The sequence below is a fragment of the Oncorhynchus clarkii genome, chromosome 26 (genome assembly GCF_045791955.1).
Source record: "Oncorhynchus clarkii lewisi isolate Uvic-CL-2024 chromosome 26, UVic_Ocla_1.0, whole genome shotgun sequence".
In the NCBI taxonomy this organism is placed as follows: domain Eukaryota; kingdom Metazoa; phylum Chordata; class Actinopteri; order Salmoniformes; family Salmonidae; genus Oncorhynchus; species Oncorhynchus clarkii.
The window spans coordinates 22,521,998-22,545,010 of NC_092172.1; the positions used below are offsets into that span (position 1 = coordinate 22,521,998).

Consider the following 23,013-nt stretch of genomic DNA (forward strand, 5'->3'; position numbering starts at 1 on the left):
GACGCCGTGGAGAACGTTCTGCTGCCTGCAACATCCTACAGCATGACTGGTTTGGCGGTGGGTCAGTCATGGCGTGGCATTTCTTTGGGGGGACGCACAGCCCTCCATGTGCTCGCCAGAGGTAGCCTGACTGCCATTAGGTACCGAGATGAGATCCTCAGACCCCTTGTGAGACCATATGCTGGTGCGGTTGGCCCTGGGTTCCTCCTAATGCAAGACAATGCTAGACCTCATGTGGCTGAAGTGTGTCAGAAGTTCCTGCAAGAGGAAGGCATTGATGCTATGGACTGGCCCGCCCGTTCCCCAGGCCTGAATCCAATTGAGCACATCTGGGACATCATGTCTCGCTCCATCCACCAACGCCACGTTGCACCACAGACTGTCCAGGAGTTGGCGGATCCTTTAGTCCAGGTCTGGGAGGAGATCCCTCAGGAGACCACCCACCACCTCATCAGGAGCATGCCCAGGCGTTGTAGGGAGGTCATACAGGCACGTGGAGGCCATTTTGACTTGTTTTAAGGACATTACATCAAAGTTGGATCAGCCTGTAGTGTGGTTTTCCACTTTAATTTTGAGTGTGACTGCAAATCCAGACCTCCATGGGTTGATAAATTTGATTTCCATTGATAATTTTTGTGTGATTTTGTTGTCAGAACATTCAACTATGTAAAGAAAAAAGTATTTAATTAGAATATTTCACTCATTCAGATCTAGGATGTGTTATTTAAGTGTTCCCTTTATTTTTTTGAGCAGTGTATATTTTGTGGAAGGATGAAATAGTATGAATAAATTCATAAAAATAACCTTTTTAATCAAAATATGTCAATCATTATTTGAAAATGTTGTTAACCTGTTGTATAAAAGTGATAATGCCCTCGAAGCCGGTGTTTGGAGGATACATTGGCACGGTTTGCCAGCCCTCGACTTCGCCTCGGACCTAACAACACCTGTGCCAATATATCCTCCAAACACTGGCTCCTCGTGCATTAGCACTTCAACAATAGGACATATTTAGGTCAAAAGAGTAAAAGTGACACAATCAACTTTAATTGGCAACACATGTAATATCATTGGGAGCAGAGAAGCCTTGGCCGTTGATACATATGTAGTTTTTAACCCAAATAACTTAAAGGCACTGGAAGGACAGGACGTGATTCAGTATGTACCTACAAGTTAAACTAGACTGCCAACAGCCATACGATTGCAAAGGCCACAGGCGTCAAGAAACCCTGTTGTAAATTGTTCTTCGGTGCTCTATTAAATGGCCTATCTTTAAAAAATATATATTTCATTAGATACAAAACATGTCTGAGAGACATATTAGATACGAATAACCCCCTGATTTGGGACAGAGAAGAACTTTGGTTGGACACACAATTGTATGCATATTTGAATATAATGCCACCACTTAATTCCTTAGTGGTTTGTTTTTGAACATAAGCACACACACACACACACACATTACTAGCAAGAAGATGACTTATCATAAGAGTCCCTTAATATCTACATAATGACCGCTGCAATTTAAAATCTTATCCACATACACAAAAAAAATCATACACAATGGCTAGGGTTTGCAATAGGGTCATGACGTGTTCAGGGACAGGGCTTGTTTTCAGGTAAGACAAGAGCAGAGAAGACAGCTGCCATCCTTAGAACTAAATAAGACAACATCTTTTCATGTATGCTTGTGTAACTGTAAGCCTGGATCTGAAACACAAAATAGGAACATCTATGGACACAATCATTGCTCAGTTGGAAAAGAGGGTCAGACAATTAAGGCATTTTCTTGCCAGTCCCCCTGAACTCCAATTCTTCCAGTCAATGTCTTTAAAGAACAGGGAGAGGACTAAGCTTTTTCCACAACAAAAGCAAAGCCGTAAATATTCTGTGCGCACATGGACATATGGCAGATTTAACTCAGTGAAATATTAGTAGTGAGTGAAAGTAATTTGATGTACATTTATAATAAGTCAAATATAAAAAAGAATTTACACTGTACACTGTATCAATTCCAATTTAAATGAGACAGACGGGAAGGATAAGTGTGACCTGTTTGTAATGAACCATGTGGTGTCTTCACAAGTGGCAGGGGGAGCTTGTACAGCTCTGTAGTATATCAGTTAAGAAGACCTGATCTGAAAGCGGTTCAGAATTGTTCTGAGAGCAGATCACACAGGCGCTGCGACACAGTATCTCTGCTTGTCCTTAGTGTTAAGCGGTACATCTGAAAAAATAAGAGATAGAGGGGTTAAATAGGTGAGAAGGTTGTTCATTGACTACAGCTCAGCGTTCAACACCATAGTTCCCTCAAAGCTCATCACTAAGCTAAGGACCCTGGGACTAAACACCTTCCTCTGCAACTGGATCCTGGACTTCCTGACGGATCGCACCCAGGTGGTGAGGGTAGGTAGCAACACAACAGCCACGCTGATCCTCAACACAGAGGCCCCTCAGGGGTTCATGCTCAGTCCCCTCCTGTACTCCCTGTTCACTCATGACTGCATGGACAGGCACGACTCCAACACCATCATTACAACCAACATGTACATATTACCACATCTAACCGGTGCCCCCACACATTGACTCTGTACCGGTACCCCCTGTATATAGCCTCGCTATTGTTATTTTACTGTAAGGTCTACAGCTGTTGTATTCGGCGCATGTGACAAATACAATTTCATTTGAAATAGGTGGGTCAAATACCTTGTCTGGATATTGAAAAAGAGTTGTTTGAGGAAAGAGTTGGTGACAGGGTACTGGGGTGGAGAGTAATTCTCACTGGAGGGAGGTGAGGTCTACATACCTGTGCTTGAGTATTAGGCTCCAGTCTCAAGAGGCAGCCAACCTGGGTGGTCTTCGTATGGATGACACCAGCGCCCACAAAGTTGGAGGGGTTTGGATCTACCCCGTCCAGCAAAGCAGCACCAAACCCCATTATCTGGAAAACAAAAACAGACACCAAATCAAGGTTAAGACTATCGACAACACAGCCTAACATGCTGACTAGACCGGGCGCGCGTGCGTCATCACGCGCATATTGATTTTGTCAACTCACACCAGATGCGATCAGGACACGCATGTTGAAATATCAAAACAAACTCTGAATCGATTATATTCATTTGGGGACAGGTCGAAACACATGAAACATTCATGGACATTTAGCTAGCTTGCTGTTGCTAGCTAATTTGTCCTGGGATATAAACATTGGGTTGTTATTTTACATGAAATGCAGAAGGTTATTTTCTTCCTGGATCTTTGTAGAATTTTGAGTCACACAAAATTGTGTGTTCTCTACTCCGACAACAGCTGCAACAACGAGAGCATCCTGATGGGTTGTATCTACGCCTGGTATGGCAACTGCTAAGCCTCCGACCGCAAGGCACTACAGAGGGTAGTGCGTGCAGCCCGGTACATCACCGGGCCAAGCTTCCTGCCATCCAGGACCTCTATACCAGGCAGTGTTAGAGGAAAGCCCTAAAAATTGTCAAAGACTCCAGCGACCCTAGTCATAGACTGTTCTCTCTGCTACCGCACGGCAAGCGGTGCCGGAGTGTCAAGTCCAGGTCCAAGAGGCTTCTAAACAGCTTCAACACCCAAGCCATAACACTCCTGAACAGCTAGTCAAATGGCTACTACACCCCCCCCCAAAAAAAAAAACCTGTGGACATCTTTTGCAACGCTCAACACCTTGTAGAGTCCATGCCACGCAGGAGGTGTGGTCAGCATGTTACACAGTATTGCTAGTGAAGTCAGGGTGACCTTCATTCAGTTTCTTCACTTCCGTCTTTCATTTCTATCAACAACAACAACAAAAACACAAGTCAAGACAAAATCTCCATAGCAAGTCTAATCATAAAGGGATCTCACCTTGGCTTTGGTAACCTCTGTATCCATGGAATGCTTTGCTTTGAAAATCTTTTGTACCTCTTGCTGAGGGCTGTGGGTAGAGAAAGTCAGTCACATACCACTGGCAGTTTCACCCTCAGCTGTTAAGGATGTGTAACTACACTAGGTTTTTACCTTGTTGCTGAATGACGGAAAATAGATACATGTATTTCCATGTGAACGTTTTGACGTTGTTGCACAATTTTCACATTTAGTTGCATTTAATTAAAATGCATTAGACTAAGATGTATTTCACTGACCTATACCACCTACATAAATCAATATTTGGAAGAAGCGCTTTCTGGAATACCAGTGAATTGTTTAAAAGTCGCCACAGACTGCGCACTCTTAGGGAAACATTGATCTATTTCTCTTGGCAATGTTGCTCAAGCTATAATGGAATAATTTCACAAGACACTGTGTACCTATTCTGTTGGCATTTCCTTCACATTTAAATATACAGTAGGAGACAGTACACACTATTTATATCAATATTTACACATGCAGGCCAATCTGATGTGTCCTCGGAATATGAGGAAGAGTAGACTGGCACATTGTCAGAGGGAATATTGTGTGCATATCAAAAGAGAAAAACATGTCATATATGACCAAGCATATAGCAGAGATCGGTCTCCTTACGCTCCAAGTTGTTTCCAACGCTGAAAGAAGTCCTGCGATGTCATCTCTGTAGGCTGGAAAAACTTGTTTAACGTAACAGGCAGTTTAACAGCAACGTTCTGGAGAGTTCCCCCGTACCTGTGGGTAGAAACAAGAGTAAAACAACACTCAATAACGTAGCATTTCCAACAACATTCATGCAAACATTTATCACCAATCTAGCAAATAGTTGCACCCTGAAACAAACTCCAATATGCAATGTATTATAAAAGCATATAAAAGGAAGAAAATAAGTTCTTACCTAAACTGAATGTTGAGCACAGGTGCATCCACAAAGTCAGACATACACTCAATGTTGAGTATCTGCTGGAGTTGTGCACCCCCGTCCACAGTGGGGTCTGCAGGCTTGGCATGGACATTCAGTTGTAGGGAAACAGTTAAGAAAAAGGCACAATAGGGAACAGTAAATGGCCACCCCTAGACAATACATAATATAAACTGGGAGGGATTTATTAAAACAGCATTCGGAAATTATTGATGAAAACGACATAACAGCTTCTAGTAAAGGATATGAGCCTGCAGAGTATCTTGGCAGACCACAGAGGCAGCAAAATTCATGAACTGGGTTGATGTCTTGTTACCAAAGAACACATACATCCGACCTGTACGTTGAAGAAAAAGAGAATTAAATAAACCCTAAGATCTAATGGTCAAAACCTGACCATAATCACACTTAGGTGCATATGTATTTTTGCTGAGGCCTACTCACCCAAATTCTGTCTGAATTCAGACTTCAGGCCAATCTGGAGGAGCTGGTTCTCGTATAGGACACCATTGTTCTTGCAAACAAACCTGGAAGGGAATGGTGCAAGTGGTAAGCATCTCATATCTGGTATCTTGGGGTTAATGAACTGTATTGACTGCCAGGATTGGATTCCAACCAATATGCCAAGAGTCCCCCAGTGTACAGTAGGGATGTAACTAATGTCCCTTTCACCAGTGCAATCTGCTGTGAGCATGCAAGTGTTTTGAACAAACTCCACTGATGACGTCTCTTACTTGTCTTCAGGTTCCTCTGCAATGGGCAGAGTAGCGTTGGCATATGCTACTTGTGGAGTATTCGGCAGGAAACTGAAGCCAAGAGTGAGATGCACAGTGAGAATGTAAAGGGCAAGAGGAGCACATTCACACCAGGTTTTAGTAAGCTCCATGACGGATCAATGCAGTTAAAAAGCCCCTCCCTCCCTCTGATATTTGACCCCCTCTTCCTCTTACCTGGAGAAGTTCTCATCTGCAACAGGCCCCACTGCCACTGGTGTCTCTACAGGAAAGGCTGCTATGTTTTCAGAGAAGACATCCACCAGCAGGCTTGTCCCCTTGGAGGCAGGAGGGGCAGAGTTTTGAGTGGTGATGGTGCTGCCCAGGCCGAGCAGGTCTGTGGAGGGAGTGGGGGACGCGGCCACCTTAGGAGAGGTAACGGTCACAATTACTTCACTCCGGAAGTTCAAGATCTGAACCAATCAACCGCCCAAATTGGTCTTACATTGATGAAAGTACAGAGCAGTGCAACACACACACACACCATGCAAAACAAACCTCTGTGGGAGGATCTATAATTATTAGGACTATACTTAGGACTCAAAAATAAAAATAATCCGTAAATACTTAGCAGTACATACTCTTAGGTTATCAAGCTCACACAAAAGCAATGCGTCATCATAGCATCTGGAATTGTCTTTATTCTGTGAGCAGATCAGATTACATGATGTTGTTAGGACAGTGTACTAAGGTTAGGGAAGTGACAAGTGAAAAACCAAGCATGAGCATCCAGAACCTGAAAGAGGGGCCCAGCAGAAAGCAGCACAGGGACAGCAGAGGCCTGGGGGGGAATGGGGGTGAGGGGGGCCTGCAGGAGGTAGGAAGAAGAGACCGGACGTGGCCGGTTGGTGGGGGGTGCGGTCGAGGCAGGGGCCAGAAGATCCCCAACAAACGAGAGAGGAGAGCTCTAAATGAACAGAGGAGGAAACAGTGAAGGCAGGACACAACGAGAGAGCTGAGGACAGCTACGGAAAAGAGCAGAAAACCCCAGGACAGAAAAATAGGAAATGTACACACTGAAAGGACAGAAATAGGAGGCTCTAATAAGTAAACAACACATGACAACAGTAATACCTTGGCATTTGAGGTAGTGCTGCTATGGTCTGCAGTACCCCCATTGGCACTGCGTTCTTTGCGGTTCTCATCCAAATCGGGATGCAGGTTTCCTGGTCCCTTCTTCCTCTTGAGTTTGGCCAGTATAGAGGACTCCCTCTCAGGGAAGGGAGGCATCTCCTCCAACACCGTGGCCTTGAGGGGAGCACAGAATGAATGGGGAATGAAGAGCATGACCTGAGGTGGAGGATCTGGAGGCTCTACAGTGTCCTTTTCTGAATTACAGTCTATCTACCAACAAATATTTTTTGTGGGACGTATTCTGAACAATTAAAAGCTAAACAGCTAAGTGTAATATAAAACTGTTTTTAATTACATTAAAAGTAAAAGTGTCAATCTTGCCCAACTGCTAGCTCGCTGCCATAGAGGACCACAATGGAAATAAGCAGTGAGGCATTTTTTTATGCTAGTTAATTTTTTATGCACGCAATGTCTCCAGCAGAGCATACTACTACTTTTAATGATCTAATAAATGCAATCAATCAGGCTTATAATGGCACAAAGGCAGGGTGGAATGTCACCGACCAGTATGTCAGTGCTGGCGATAGAGCTGAGGCGCAGGTACTCCACAGCACGCTGCTGTAGCTCAACGTCTGCGTTGCGGAGCTGGCTGTCTGAGCGCAACACCTCCTGGATGGTGCCCTTCACCTCAGGGAACAGGTTGATGAACTTGATGTAGGCTGAGAGCAGCAAAGCCCGGGTGGGCACCGAGCACAGGTGAAACTTGGAGTGGAGCAGGTCAAACTGGACGAGTGGACTAAGGAGTTAGAGCAAGAAGGAACAATGGATGACACACAGTGAGTGACGTCTGTTCTCAGCTCCAAAGTAGAGGCCGACCGATGGTGATTTTTCAACGCCGATACAGATTATTGGCGGACCAAAAAAAGAGAAGCCGATACCGATTAATTGGAAGATTTAAAAATGTATTTATTTATTGGTAATGACGACAATTACAACAATACTGAATGAACACTTATTTTAACTTAATATAATACATCAATCAAATCAATTTAGCCTCAAATAAATAATGAAGCATGTTCAATTTGGTTTAAATAATGCAAAAAAGTGTTGGAGAAGAAAGTAAAAGTGCAATATGTGCCATGTAAAAAAGCTAACGTTTAAGTTCCTTGCTCAGAACATGAGAACATATGAAAGCTGGTGGTTCCTTTTAACATGAGTCTTCAATATTCCCAGGAAATAAGTTTTAGGTTATTATAGGAATTATAGGACTATTTCTCTCTATACCATTTGCATTTCATATACCTTTGACTATTGGATGTTCTTATAGGCACTTTAGTATTGCCAGTGTAACAGTATAGCTTGCTTTCCTTTCCTCGCCCCTACCTGGGCTTGAACCAGGAACACATCGACAACAGCCACCCTCGAAGCATTGTTACCCATCTCTCCACAAAAGCCGCGGGGAAGGGGAACAATTACTCTAAGTCTCAGAGCGAGTGACGTTTGAAACGCTATTAGCGCGCACCCCGCTAACTGGCTAGCCATTTCACATCGGTTACACCAGCCTAATCTCAGGAGTTGATAGGCTTGAAGTCATAAACAGCGCAATGCTTGAAGCATTACGAAGAGCTGCTGGCAAACAAACAAAAGTGCTGTTGGAATGAATGCTTACGAGCCTGCTGCTGCCTACCACCGCCCAGTCAGACTGCTATCAAATCATAGATTTAATTATTACAGAATAACACACAAAAATACGAGCCTTAGGTCATTAATATGGTCAAATCCAGAAACTATAATTTTGAAAATAAAACGTTTATTCCTTCAGTGAAATACGGAACCGTTCTGTATTTTATCTAACGGGTTGCATCCATAAGTCTAAATATTCCTGTTACATTGCACAACCTTCAATGTTATGTCATAATTACGTAAAATTCTCGCAAATTAGTTCACAACGAGCCAGGCGGCCCAAACTGTTGCATATACCCTGACTCTGTTGCACAGAACGCAAGAGAAGTGACAATTTCCCTAGTTTAATATTGCCTGCTAACATGAATTTCTTTTAACAAAATATGCAGATTTAAAAATATTTGATTGATATTAAGAAAAGGCATTGATGTTTATGGTTAGGTACATTCGTGCAACGATTATGTTTTTTCGCAAATGCGCTTTGTAAAATCATCCCCCTTTTGGCGAAGTTGGCCGTCTTTGTTAGGAAGAAATAGTATTCACAGTTCACAACGAGCCAGGCGGCCCAAACTGCTGCATTTACCCTGACTCTGTTGCACAGAACGCAAGAGAAGTGACAATTTCCCTAGTTAAAATAAATTCATGTTAGCAGGCAATATTAACTAAATATGCAGGTTTAAAAATATATACTTGTGTATTGATTTTAAGAAAGGCATTGATGTTTATGGTTAGGTACACATTGGTGCAACGACAGTGCTTTTTTCGTGAATGCGCTTGTTAAATCACTGTTTGGTGAAGCAGGCTATGATTCAATGATAAATTAACAGACAACGCAACAATTATTTGCAATGCAGGACAAGCTAGATAAACTAGTAATATCATCAACAATGTGTAGTTAACTAGTGATTATGTTAAGATTGATTGTTTTTTTATAAGGTACGTTTAATGCTAGCTAGCACCTTACCTTGGCTCCTTGCTGCACTCGCATAACAGGTAGTCAGCCTGCCACGCAGTCTCCTCGTGGAGTGCAATGTAATCGGCCATGATCGGTGCTCAATAATGCCGATTACCGATTGTTATGAAAACTTGAAATCGGCCCTAGTTAATCAGCCATTCCGATTAAATCGGTCGACCTCTTGACTGTACATTTCTCCAACCACTGGAGGTTGCTGAGGGTAGGACGGTACGTAATTGCTGGAATGGAGACCATGTAATGGAATAAACCACATGGAACCATGCATTTGATACCATTCCAGCCATTATTATGAGCCGTCCTCCCCTCAGCAGCCTTCACTGTCTCCAACTGAGAATAACAGTAGATCACTGAAATATATGGCATTGATTGGTTACTAACCTTGACCTTGAATCTCCTGCTATCAAGTTCCCAAACTCCCCTAGAATGTACCCTCCGACCTTTACCAGGTTCTCATGGCAGGCTGGGGCCTGGAGTGCCTGTGGAAATGAAAGAGAGTCAGAGTTACAGTTGAAGTCAGAAGTTTACATACACTTAGGTTGTATATACTGTATTGTATTCTATACTACACCACTGACAACAGCCATCTCCAGCACATCAGAGACTGCTGCCTATAGACATAGATTAGGAATCACTGGCCACTTTAAGGAAATTAAACACTAGCCACTTTAATAATGTCTCTGTATCTTGCATTACTTATCTCAAAGGTGTATACTGTACTCTATACTATGCCACGGTATCTTAGTTCAATGCCGCTCTGACATATGTATAGTGGGGCAAAAAAGTATTTAGTCAGCCACCAATTGTGCAAGTTCTCCCACTTAAATAGATGATTGCTAATAATTGCTCCCACAGTTGATTTCTTCAAACCAGATTCAGTCTTCCCAGCCTGGTGCAGGTCTACAATTTTGTTTCTGGTGTACTTTGACAGCTCTTTGGTCTTGGCCATAGTGGAGTTTGGAGTGTGACTGTTTGAGAGTGTGGACAGGTGTCTTTTATACTGATAACAAGTTCAAACAGGTGCCATTAATACAGGTAACGAGTGGAGGACAGAGTAGCCTCTTAAAGAGGTTACAGGTCTGTGAGAGCCAGAAATCTTGCTTGTTTGTAGGTGACCAAATACTTATTTTCCACCATCATTTGCAAATAAATTCATTAAAAATCCTACAATGCGATTTTCTTTTCTCATTTTGTCTGTCATAGTTGAAGTGTACCTATGATGAAAATTACAGGCCTCTCTCATCCTTTTAAGTGGGAGAACTTTCCCAATTGGTGGCTGACTAAATACTTTTTTGCCCCACTGTATATATTCTTAATCCATTCCTTACATAGATTTACGTGTAGTTTGGGTATACAGTTGAAGTCGGAAGTTTACATACACTTAGGATGGAGTCATTAAAACTCATTTTTCAACCACTCCACAAATGTCTTGTTAACAAACTATAGTTTTGGCAAGTTGGTTAGGACATCTACTTTGTGCATGACAGAAGTAATTTTTCCAACGATGGTTTACAGACAGATTATTTCACTTACTGTATCACAAATCCAGTGGGTCAGAAGTTTACACACACTATGTTGACTGTGCATTTAAACAGCTTGGAAAATTCCAGAAAATTATGTCATGGCTTTAGAAGCTTCTTATAACCTAATTGACATCATTTGAATCAATTGGAGGTGTACCTGTGGATGTATTTCAAGGCCTACCTTCAAACTCAATGCGTCTTTGCTTGACATTATGGGAAAATCAAAAGAAATCAACAAAGACCTCAGGAAAACAATTGTAGACCTCCACAAGTCTGGTTCATCCTTGGGAGCAATTTCCAAATGCCCGAAGGTACCACGTGCATCTGTACAAACAATAGTACGCAAGTATAAACACCATGGGACCACACAGCAGTCATACCGCTAAGGAAGGAGACGCCTTCTGTCTCCTAGAGATTAACGTTCTTTGGTGCGAAAATCAATCCCAGGACAGCAAAGGACCTTGTGAAGATGCTGGAGGAAACGGGTACAAAAGTATCTATATCCACAGTAAAACGAGTCCTATATCGACATAACCTGAAAGTCCACTCAGCAAAGAAGAAGCCACTGCTCCAAAACCGTCATAGAAAAGCCAGAAAACGGTTTGCAACTGCAAATGGAGTCAAAGATCGTACTTTTTGGAGAAATGTCCTCTGGTCTGATGAAACAAAAATGGAACTGTTTGGCCATAATGACCATTGCTATGTTTGGAGGAAAAAGGGGAGGCTTGCAAGCCGAAGAACAACATCCCAACCGTGAAGCACAGGGGTGGCAGCATCATGTAGTGGGGGTGCTTTGCTGCAGGAGGGACTGGTGCACTTCACAAAATAGATGGCATCATGTGGAAGGAAAATTCTGTGGATATATTGAAGCAACATCTCAAGACATCAGTCAGAAAGTTAAAGCTTGGTCGCAAATGGGTCTTCCAAATGGACAATGACCCCAAGCATACTTACAAAGTTGTGGCAAAATGGCTTAAGGACAAAAAAGTCAAGGTATTGGAGTGGCCATCACAAAGCCCTGATCTCAATCCTATAGAAAGTTTGTGGGCAGAACTGAAAAAGCGTGTGCGAGCAAGGAGGCCTACAAACGTGACTCAGTTACACCAGCTCTGTCAGGAGGAATGGGCCAAAATTCTCCCAACTTATTGTGGGAAGCTTGTGGAAGGCTACCCAAAACATTTGACCCAAGTTAAAAGGTCAAATACTAAGTGAGTGTATGTAAACTTCTGACCCACTAGAAATGTGATGAAAGAAATAAAAGCTGAAATGAAATAATTCTCTAGTATTATTCTGACGTTTCACATTCTTAAAATAAAGTGGTGATCCTAACTGACCTAAAACATGGAATTTTTACTAGGATTAAATGTCAGGAATTGTCAAAAACTGAGTTTAAATTAATTTGGCTAAGGTGTATGTAAACTTCTGACTTCAAATTATGTATGAAATAGGATAATGGATTGGAGTGTGTGGGTGGTTGGGGATTTGGGAGCAACACAACAAAACAGTATCAAGCGAATCCCACACAAACCCCTACCAGAGTGGAGGGATACGGGGCTGAGAACATATCAGTCAGCAGATCTTAACATACACATGAGGGCATTTCCATGATGGGTATGTCATGAAGTTGAGATTCAATCTGGGCAGACCAGTATGTGGGGTAGCAAGTCTGAACATGGGGACAAATGTAACTAAAACAAAACACAGCTGAAACTATGGTGAAACAGACTAAAGGAAAAGTGGGAAGGCGTCTCACTGGTTCTGAAAGGATGTATATCTGCAGTAGACATCAATGTATCTGATGTCAGAGGATGCAGTGGTAGAGATAATGGGCAATGAAGGAGGAAAGACACTGAAGAGGAGGGAGGGCTCAAGACTACACTTCCACAAAACTGGGATGGAGGGATGGAGCAGCAGTCTGCATGTGTCTGTTTTAGGATCTTACAGTGACCTACCAGTGAGAGACAGTGAGACAGACACAAGCAGAGAGACTGAAGAGAGAATTAAGTCATCTCATATTGCTGTACCAAAGCACAAGGCGGGCTCATAGTTTCCTCCCTGAGAAGACAAAGACAGTTTTAGTGGTGAATAGTGAATGACGCTCTCCATCCCCCTGACCTCACAGGTCACATCCAGACAGGCAGTGCCTGTGATGAGCATCGGAAGTGAACTGCTTAAAACTAATATGATTAAGGAAACGCACCTACATCAGAACAGAAGCACCATTAGTCAATCCAGACAGACAAACATTAGGTTACAATGAGTTAGGTAGATGTTCCCCCATGGCTCGGTTAAAGACAGATTATTCACAAAAATAAAATAAGCACCTCGAACACAGTCTTGGCAGCATAACCTTGCACTTCATCTCTGTTGATGACGATCTGGATGACGCGGTACCAGACCTCGTCACTGACATAGTCCCCAGCGAAGCGGATCAGGTTGAGGATGGTGTCAACATACCAGGTGTAGTCAACTGCATACTTCTCTGCCAGGATGGCCACCTTTAGCACCTGTGGTGAGAGGTAGTCTTATCAGATCAAAGAACAATGGCATTCATGTTTTTATTTAGTTCTGTGGAACGTATTCGTCCAAATTACCTCAGTGGCATTTAAAACATGAAGCTATCATAAACTTTTGGGTGGTGAAATTATTAGAGAAATGGTTAGATACTGGGTTAGAACTCACTATCTCCTCTCTGATGGAGTAGTCTGCCGTCTCCAGGTAGCTGAGCATCTCTGCTACAATCTGTTTGGCATTGCTGCGGTCACACATTGCATAGAGCAGGTCCACAGCACGCTGACGCACACTGACATCTCTCTCTGACTGCAGGATTCAACCAGGTCAAACACGAACATCAGGACTAAAGCATTCACATTAACAGGAACAAAAACAGACACAGGCATACATACACAATGTACTCAAGAAGACACTGTGAGTACTAGGATTGGCATATGTAGCTTGTGAATGCTGGTACAAGTGTGTTAGCGTACTTTGAGGGCATTTATGACCGTCTCGATGTGTGTCTTAACGGCCTCATGGGAGAACTCGGAGCTGGCTAGGGTGCACATGCTCTCCAGGGCCAGGTAGCGCAGGTTAGTCTCCCGGTGCTGGAGGAACTGGCCCAGCTGGTTACAGGCCCGCACCAGCAGAGTGGGCTCGCTGTTGGGAGAAAGACATTGGTGCCATTGTCACCAAGACAGTCCAACTCAACACATACAAACTGCATTTCTTGAATACATTGGTCCTCTGTAGCTGCTGCAACTGGGAGAGGGACTGACCTGTCATGGTGGATGATTAGACTGATGGCCTCAAACAGCACAGCGTTCTTAGCGTTGGAGTGCTGCACCTTCTTCGACTTGGGAGGCTCCTGGGCCTTGTTCAGGATGGTTTCCAGACACTCGGTCAGACGGCCCCGGATCGCACCATCCTCTGAGGGGGCAGGAAAGGGGGAGGAAGGGGGTCGCAGATGAAAGCACAACTATGTTCATCCCGTCAACACTACAGCCGTTTTCTGAGTAATATTATGTTCATACAGTCAAACACTCAACACGCATGCCATCATGCTCACACAGCTTCTTACCAGGCGGAGGATAGCACTGTAGGAGACGCAGGAGCTTGACAGAAAGCCAGGGAGCTGCAACAAAATAGTAGGTGTAGTCCTGCAGGTCAGTGGAGGCCGAGGAGACGATCTAGAGAACAGGAGGACATGAGACATGACTAACACATTACGCCTCAAGCAAACAACTGACTAATATCTAAGGTTAATAATGATATTCAATGGTCAAAAGTACAAAACCTGAAATAAAAAGTGACATATTGATGAAAGAAGAAGAAAGAAAAGTCCTGCACACAGCCATATGATTACCCTGCTGAGTCTGGCTACAGCCAAGGAGACAGATGTTTTGAAGTCCTCTGGGCTCTTCTGTGCCAGTGTGGTAATCAGGCTGGTGGCAGCGGTCACCACACCCTGCGCAAAAGGGAAGTAATACAACTGCCATTACACACAAACAGCTAATCATTAATATTACACTATATACAAACACTCCTACAACACGCCTACAAACTATTAATTTAGCTCAAACATAGCCCTAACAATGAAGACAGAAAGACATGGTGAAAGAATCCTCTCCTCCACACCGATCCAAATCTCCCTCACTAAAACCAAAGGTCCATAGTCCTCGCACAATAACCCCTGGCCCCATGGCAGTCCATACCAGGTGCTGGTCATTAAGCAGATGAACCACCCGGGCGGTCCACTCCCCCATGAGCACTAGGTCTGGAGAGGTCCTGTTGAGACGCAGTAGGCACAGGGCAGCACTCTGCTTCACACTGTCCATAGTGTCCCTGCAAGACAAACCCTGGCAAATTATGACAGCACATCAGCATCACTTAACTGGCACATAGCTTTTTTTTAAAATTTTTATGAAAAGGCCTGACTGAAAGTTACAGCCTCAAACATTAAACTGACAGAGAGGGTACCTCGGTCATTAGGCTAAGTCTGCTCCACACCCCTACCCTTTCTTACCCAGCCACCAGGATGCGGGGCACCTCAGCTGCAAAAGCCTCAGCCATCTCCCTGCTGCCCACATTTGCAATGCAGTGCAAGGCCAGGTTCATGAAAGTGGGATTCCTGCTGGACAGATCATTCTTTATGGCATTGTTGATAAGGCTGATGAGGTCACTGTTTGAGTTGACCAACACTGAGATGAACAGGTAACCCTGTGGATTTGGATAGAAACAAAGCGTTTATCATCAAACCTGAAAGGAATTAAATGGAAGTTATCATAATAGCTTAACATAAACCTTGAGAATAGATTGGACAAAACACTGTTTATAACAGAATTAGATACATAACTTAATCCACTCACAATCATACAAACAAATTCAAAGACCGGCTTCTCTACTCACAATTTGTTTCTCTGTGTACTTGTTGGAACTGAGCAGGTTGACTGCCTCCATGTGGCCAAAGTCAATGTCATGGCCAAGAAGGAATATGAAAAGCAGCTTGCACACATATTTCTTCTTACTGTATCCATCTAGTGCTTTGTCTCCTGCAGCAAAACAGAAAGGTCATTGTCATGACTATGAAGATTTAGAAGCACAAAAAAAAATGGAAGGAAAGAATACTTAAAGCAAGCCAAGTCACCGTGACTGATCAGATGTGTTTGAGAGCACGGAGCATTAGTGTTCCTCCCTTCTAAAAGAGCAACATGCTAACCACTCCTATAAAGTGAACCAAAATGTGAAACCCACTTAGGAATAGATAAAAGTATGACATTCCACGTTGCTAGGTAAATCAATCCCACAACCGACTGTAGTTGAGGAGAGGGTGAGTCAGCACCACAAGACAGGAAGCTGAGTGCAGCACTTTTTTCACCTTGGTGAAAGAGGGCAAATGGTGGGAGGCCAAATGAGTGCAGCTGTGCAATGAAAATAATGACGGATTCAGAATGTTGCAGAAATAAATAAAGTATGTCCAATGCCGCTTACAGGAAACCTGGAAGTGCGCTAACAAATGTAGACCAATGCACATTATAGCATGAAGAGCTGCAACAGCATTCTGAAAGTGGGGGTTTAATGGAGCCCCCACCCCTGTCTGGAACCCCACCTCCACTGTGTGTGGGATTTTGTTTCTTGAGAGAGATTAGGAGGGGCTCCACATTAAGGATTAGTTTCTCTAAAATAAGGCTATAATTCTCTCTCTCGTTTATGAACTTTCCACATAAACTAAGTATTATCTGGTTCAAAGAAAGATAAACATGAAGATGTTTACATCACAATCATAAAACCTTTAATGAATGTGTGTAGAGAGAGAAAGAAAAGGAGAGAAAGACAGAAAAAGACAGAGAGAAAAAGAGAAGAGAGAAAAACAGCATGGAAGATTTTCTGTAGAGCTCTACAGGAAGTTCCTCTGAAAAACAGAGGAAAGGATTCCAGCCTGCTGACATACTGTGCCCCCCTCAGTTTCCTGACAGAACAGTTGACTCAACAACTCTCCCTGTCCGGCTATGCCCTTTAGCTTCTCCCTGCCTCACTGAACCTATATAGCCTATCTCTAGGGATAGTTAGGGACCGTCAAATTATACAATGTAAATTGCACAATATTTTATGAATTTATACAATTTATAGTTGGTGGGTGCATTTTATGTCATTGAAATTTGGAGGTATTGACCTTTTAAAATATTGTCCCATGTCCCAGAGGGATATCAAATGTGAAACCAAATTGATCATGGGTGTTACGTTTGGGTCATGTGCAGTTGTGCTCCAAATTTATGATTTGCCTACTTGGGTACTGCCAGCTGTGGGCAGGATTAAAATAAACCCAAACCACAGAAAACTTACAGTACCCTTCATTCCATGAGATAGTAAAAAAATATATAATCATCTCGCAACTCTGTTTTGGACAAGACTGATTTCATGACCAAAATTATCTTATTTACGATGTGGTACATTTTGACACTAGAACACATATTCAAAATAAGAAGTTGCTTTTTAGGGGTAGTCAACCAAATAGCCTGCCTCAGTGGTAGTCTAAGTACTCCATCAGTTTGGAAGGCATACAAATGTGTTGTTTAATGATAAAAAATGAGCTGGCCCATAAACCCATCAAAAGCAACTTTGCAGGTAGGCCCTACATGTTTTCTACCCACTAAAACACAAGTCACCTGATTTTATTGAAGCCACTATCCATTTTCACTTTGGAACAGCATACTTATTTTAGGCTAGATAGAACAGGTGGTAGAAAACACTTCTGACATTCAGCGTAGCTGCATGGTGATCTCCTGTGAGGGCACTGTTAATCTAAGTGACTAGTGTCAGTGTCCACAAACTTTATGTGGAACCATCAGACACCAAAGTGTGTTCACACCCAGATTTAAGGGCTTTTGCTTGACATACCTTTAAATTTTGAGCGGATGTTGGCCAACTCTTTGTTAATTCTCTTGATCTCTGCTTCTTTACTTTTACCTGAAATGGAAAATAAAACATGTTATATGTTCAATGTCACCTGTATGGGCCATAAGTTCTGCAGTTGCAAGCCTTAACGACAGCACTTGTGGAATGGAACAGTTTGGCTGTACCACAGTACTCATAGACTGAGCTAAATTGTTGATTGTTTATTTTCTGCCAAGTATGTGTATTTATGTGCCTATGCACCATGAACTAGGGAGGTGAGGTCTGGAAATAAATTGGATACCCTTCAGGAGCAATGGTCTTAGTAGTAAGATGTCTAAATTACAGTATGGATTTATGTCAGGAGAGCATACCTGGGTCAGGAGGATCAGACCCAGACCTATGGTTTAGGATCAGTTTTTCTGCATGGCTCTGTAGCATGCCTCATTCACACCTACATTGAAGTTATAGAAAGTTGGTAACCTTCACTGTCTCTGCTATGGATTTGCGCAGGGAAACTAGTGCTCTAAATAGACTAATTTTCTCACAGAGCACATTTAGACTTCAATGGCTCTAGTCTAGGTGAAAGTTCCCAGTCCCACCACCAAAAAACCCTGCACTGCAGCTGAGTTTTTTTATGGTAGTGTATGCAATCCAGCGACTAGTATTGTTATTGTCGAAGGAATACACAGAGCATGATGTTAGTTGCTAGGGAGAAAAGGTAGCTAATTAGTTAGCTAGTCAGTCAACATTTGTAGGAGGTAACTAGTTTGCTACAGCACCAAAAATGTGTAAATTATCAATCTACAACGATGTAACACCAGCCAGCCAAAATGATGAATGGCATTTTTTTTTATTTCCTGACTCTGTGTGACCCACGCCCATTGGCTAGTTTGCTAAACTAGCTTGCTTAGCGTGATATTAAACCAGCTAGCTAAGTATAACTAGTACAGTAAAATCTTGACTTGGCTGTCTGTGGCTAGCTATTTACCTTTATTTCACGTGTTGGAAGTTTGTTTAGGAAAACATAGTTAGCTACCGTCCTTTGCGGGCTATTTTTGCTTCAATCTCTAGCTAACGTTGGCTAGCTATCATGGCTAACGTCAGTTTGCTAGCTAACTGTTAACTACAGTACCGTTAACTGACGTTGGCAGGTTAGCTATTTGCTAGGCAACTGGGTAGTTAGCTAACTACCCACGCGTTATTTATTTTTGTTAATTAAGTAGCAAGCTAGTTAAACATGGCGCGCGTGTGCCTTTACGTGGGATAGCTTGTTTCATAGCTAGCCTTGCATTCCTCCCAAATGAACTGTAACGTTAGCTTGCTAATCAACTACTCACAGTTCCTAATGTCCGATATAAACACAGCGAGGCCACGCATTCCATCTCCTTTAGAGACTGCAGGCATTTTGTTCCACGCGATATTTATTTGTTAGCCTATTCTCTGCAGTCAGACCGTAAATAAACTTTATTTCAGTTGTTCGGGAGTAGGATTCTGTTAAAGAGGCGGAGACATGCCCAGTAGAGACTGGGACTCAGGATGTGTAAACGTCAGAGAACAGGCATTTTTAGAGTGAATGAGCCAACTCAAGATTCCTAGGGCGTGAAAAGTGGTGCAGTAGGCCACTCATTTCAAGTACAGTGATTGGTGTTATTGATGCATGGTGAATGTTGTTTCAGAAATACTTTTAGTTAGTATAATCTAGCAGACAGACAAGAGAGAGAGACAGACAGCAACAACAACAAATTGACGGATAAACACCGATACATGTCACTTTATTATGTGGATTCAGTCATTTTGACTGCATGGTACTACAATCTATGTGCAAGTTATCCCTTTTTTGTATCTTGCAGGCCTGTTCAGTATGTATTTATTTTGAGAGAAATATTTTTGAGAGAAAGTTTCATGTGTGAAATGTGTATCCATGTTGAGATTGAAAAAAATGTTTCCTTGGTCCTTCACATGGTGGTGCTGCTGTCACCACTTTTGGAAATCTTGTTGTTAAATAGAGTATGGTTGCATGCAAACACAAACTCTTTGGGTGGGGGCTGGGGGCAGTTGTATCATGCACCGTTTCATGAGTGATGATGCAGTCTTATAATTTGAGACAGTGGTAGGGCCCATCTCTGTTCCTCTTCCTAAAGCATGGACCCCTATTTGCCTACAGAAGGAAGAGAGACTGAATTAAACCGCCACCGTCAGGTTCATGGCCATACAGTTAATATGATTTGACTTCCCGTACACTGTTGCCCCAGAGCTTTCCTTTAGCTGTCATTCATTCTGTGGATCCATGTCTTGCACAAAATGGACCTGACAGCCTGAATTTCCATTGAACCATGCATTCATATTTTCTCATAATGTCCACTCTCTTGACTGCACATGTTTGCCCGCTGCCCTCCTACGTCAAACCTGTCTTTCTGCTTTCACGTGGCTCAGCCATGGCTATACTGTTTATATGGAAAACAGTTATGGCGAGACAAGATGCAGCTCTCACAGAATAAGGAAAATATTGTCCAGTTGAACTGATACAGACAGTCAATTATTGAATACAAATGTATTCATGTAGCGTAGATGAGATCCTCCCTTACCTATCAACCCAGACTCATGCCCGTATCAGCCATTCCAACATCAGTGACAAATACAGTGCACTTCAATTAGGTCCCTCCACGTAATTTACGAAGTCTGCTCATACTGCATATCTAGTGTCAACAGTCCTATAATTACACCATGTTCCCGGAACAGTGATTTGCATGCTTATTGTGTAATCTGATCTAGACAGTTGGCCAACATGTTTTTTTTAAAGATGTTTACAGTAAGAGGTATTTCTTAACCTTTGTTTTACACAAGTCTATATCTTATATAAAGGTGACAGACAGGTGTTCAATTTTTATCAAATAGGTTCCAATGGATACAGGGGGAGAATAGAAGCTTCATTATGGTTGTCACATGGGTGATAGATGCAGAGGCACAGGATGAAAAGCAGGTTTTCTGATAATCAGATGGGTGAGCATAGCTTTCCTCCCCCATAATAGAAGACTCTTCAAAAAGGGCTCTGACAAAAGACACTCTCCTGCTGAAAGAGAGGTGCATACACTCAGTCTTTTTAATTAACATCTCCTCTACACGTGAATCTAAGCCAAGGTATACAAAAAACATTGACAATGTAGCACAAATAATCTAGGACTATATCTAACAATTAAACATCATTTTCAAACCTTTGCATAGTAGGGTTAATGTACATAATTTTACTAAAGTCTGTTCCTATTATTCTATTCGTCTCAACATGGTATTCCCAAACTGGGGTACGGGTACGTGCAATGCCTTCGGGGGTATGCCAAATAAAAATGAGATTATAAAAAATAAAAATAATCTTCACATTTTCAAACAGTCCATTTATATTTTTCAACTAGGCTATACATTTGGGTGAGTTTTTTTCTCGCCTGAGTAGCCTCGTTTCACTGCCAAAAATAACAGTGTCAAATACAGGTAGCCTGATCAAATAATTAACATCCAATCACATTAACTGTCCAAATCCCACCAACATCAGCCACCTCAGAGCACAACTGGTCCTTGTTTGGGAACACACACACCAATGCACGCAGCAGGCTGAACAATACAAGGGTTGAAAAACTGGTGGCTATCCGGGCAAATTTGAGGCTTTTTGAGCCTGACAACAAGCCATCCTTAACAAGGTTGGAAAATGACTGTGAAGATGAGGCCACAGAGTCTGATTTTTATTTCTATTGGATGTATTTAATCATTTGCAATTATGTACACTTATGATAAGGTAAAAGGTTTATGTTTCTGTCTCCATATGATATGGTAAATTTATCCAATGCAAAAATGTATACATGTAAATGGTATGAATATTAATTTGCATATATTTCCGTTAATTACCATATATTCCTGTTAATTCCCACGGAAAGTTTCCACCTCTGAATATTCCCCAAAATGTGCAACACTAATCCCGACGCCACTTGGGTACACTGCAGCATCCACCAAGAAGCTCTTGCTGCCAAGGGAATGCCTGACAGCTTGAAAGACGTTTTGGACACTACAGTGAAAATGGTTAACATTACAGTGAAAATTGTAATTTCTGCTCTATGCAATGATATGGGCAGCGACCATGCTGGTTATCAAGGGGCAAAGTATTGACGTTTTTTTAAAATTGAGAGATGAGCTTAAAGTTTACTGACCATCATTTCCACTTGTCTGACTGCTTGTACGATGATGAGTTTCTCACACAACTGGCCTATCTGAGGGATGTTTTTTCTCGCCTGAATGATCTGAATCTAGGATTACAGGGACTCTCTGCAGCTATATTCAATGTGCGGGACAAAATTGAGGCTATGATTAAGAAGTTGGAGCTCCTCTGTCTGCATTAACAAGGACAAAACACAGGTCTTTCCATCATTGTATGATTTTTTGTGTGCAAATAAACTCAAGCTTACGGACTATGTCAAATGTCATATTGCGAAGCACCTGAGTGAGTTGGGTGCGCAATTACGCAGGTACTTTCCTGAAACTGATGACACAAACAAATTGATTCGCTATCCCTTTCATGCCCTGCCTCCAGTCCACTTACCGATATCTGAACAAGAGAGCCTCATCGAAATTGCAACAAGCGGTTCTGTGAAAATGTAATTTAATCAGAAGCCACTGCCAGATTTCTGGATTGGGCTGCGCTCAGAGTATCCTGCCTTGGCAAATCGTTCTGTTAAGACACTGATGCCCTTTGCAACCACATACATATGTGAGAGTGGATTCTCGGCCCTCACTAGTATGAAAACTAAATACAGGCACAGACTGTGTGTGAAAAATGATTTAAGACTGAGACTCTCTCCAATACAACCCAACATTGCAGAGTTTCAAGCACACCCTTCTCATTAACCTGTGGGGAGTTATTCACAATTTTCGATTAACAAATAAGGTTTTTACATGTAAAATGGTTAAATAAAGAACAAAATTATTGATTATTATTGTATTATTATTTGTGCCCTGGTCCAATAAGAGCTCTTTGTCACTTCCCACGAGCTGGATTGTGACAAAAACTCACTCTCATTCTTATGTTTAATAAATGTATTGTATAGTGTGTGTGTGGTAGGCTGACAATGATGGCAAAAAACTACATTTGCGAGTGCGCTTACCCTGGTGCTAGAGGGGGTACGCAGCTGGAGGTTGAATGTTTGAAGGGGTACGAGATTATAAAAAGTTTGGGAACCACTGGTCAGTATTTCCCAGTTTTAGTCAAGAGGTATGTACACTCCC

At 42.4% G+C, this 23,013-nt stretch overlaps 1 protein-coding gene across 4 annotated transcripts; it reads right to left on the bottom strand.

Moving 5' to 3' along the window:
* Positions 1-715: 715 nt before the first annotated feature.
* On the bottom strand, positions 716-19,290 carry LOC139384461 (AP-2 complex subunit alpha-2). Of its 4 annotated transcripts, XM_071129233.1 has the most exons (24): positions 19,086-19,277; positions 17,752-17,820; positions 15,763-15,905; positions 15,380-15,573; positions 15,069-15,198; positions 14,720-14,821; positions 14,435-14,543; positions 14,133-14,283; positions 13,845-14,013; positions 13,540-13,677; positions 13,182-13,364; positions 9,716-9,813; positions 7,243-7,474; positions 6,679-6,852; positions 6,341-6,511; positions 5,782-5,969; positions 5,566-5,637; positions 5,276-5,358; positions 5,079-5,168; positions 4,808-4,931; positions 4,528-4,644; positions 3,871-3,940; positions 2,807-2,941; positions 1,028-2,227 (listed from the first exon to the last, which is right to left on the bottom strand). In XM_071129233.1, exons 1-24 carry the CDS (start codon positions 19,150-19,152, stop codon positions 2,150-2,152), a joined length of 3,087 nt encoding a protein of 1,028 aa, XP_070985334.1. In that variant the 5' UTR covers positions 19,153-19,277; the 3' UTR covers positions 1,028-2,149. The 4 variants fall into 4 exon arrangements, with proteins under 4 accessions (XP_070985336.1, XP_070985335.1, XP_070985337.1 ...); XM_071129235.1 differs by lacking the exon at positions 6,341-6,511 and having other exon boundaries at positions 716-2,227; XM_071129234.1 differs by lacking the exon at positions 5,566-5,637 and having other exon boundaries at positions 719-2,227; positions 19,086-19,290.
* Between the last annotated feature and the right edge of the window lie 3,723 nt (positions 19,291-23,013).

Bases quoted from the DNA above. Each gene is read 5' to 3' on its own strand.
- LOC139384461 (XM_071129233.1), bottom strand. From the start codon at position 19,152: ATGCCTGCAGTCTCTAAAGGAGATGGAATGCGTGGCCTCGCTGTGTTT. The intron at 14,014-14,132 runs GTCAGTCCCTCT...TTCTCCCAACAG, and splicing joins CTAATCATCCACCATGACAG to CGAGCCCACTCTGCTGGTGC. The intron at 4,932-5,078 runs ATATCCTTTACT...CTGTTTCCCTAC, and splicing joins CCAAGATACTCTGCAGGCTC to AACTGAATGTCCATGCCAAG.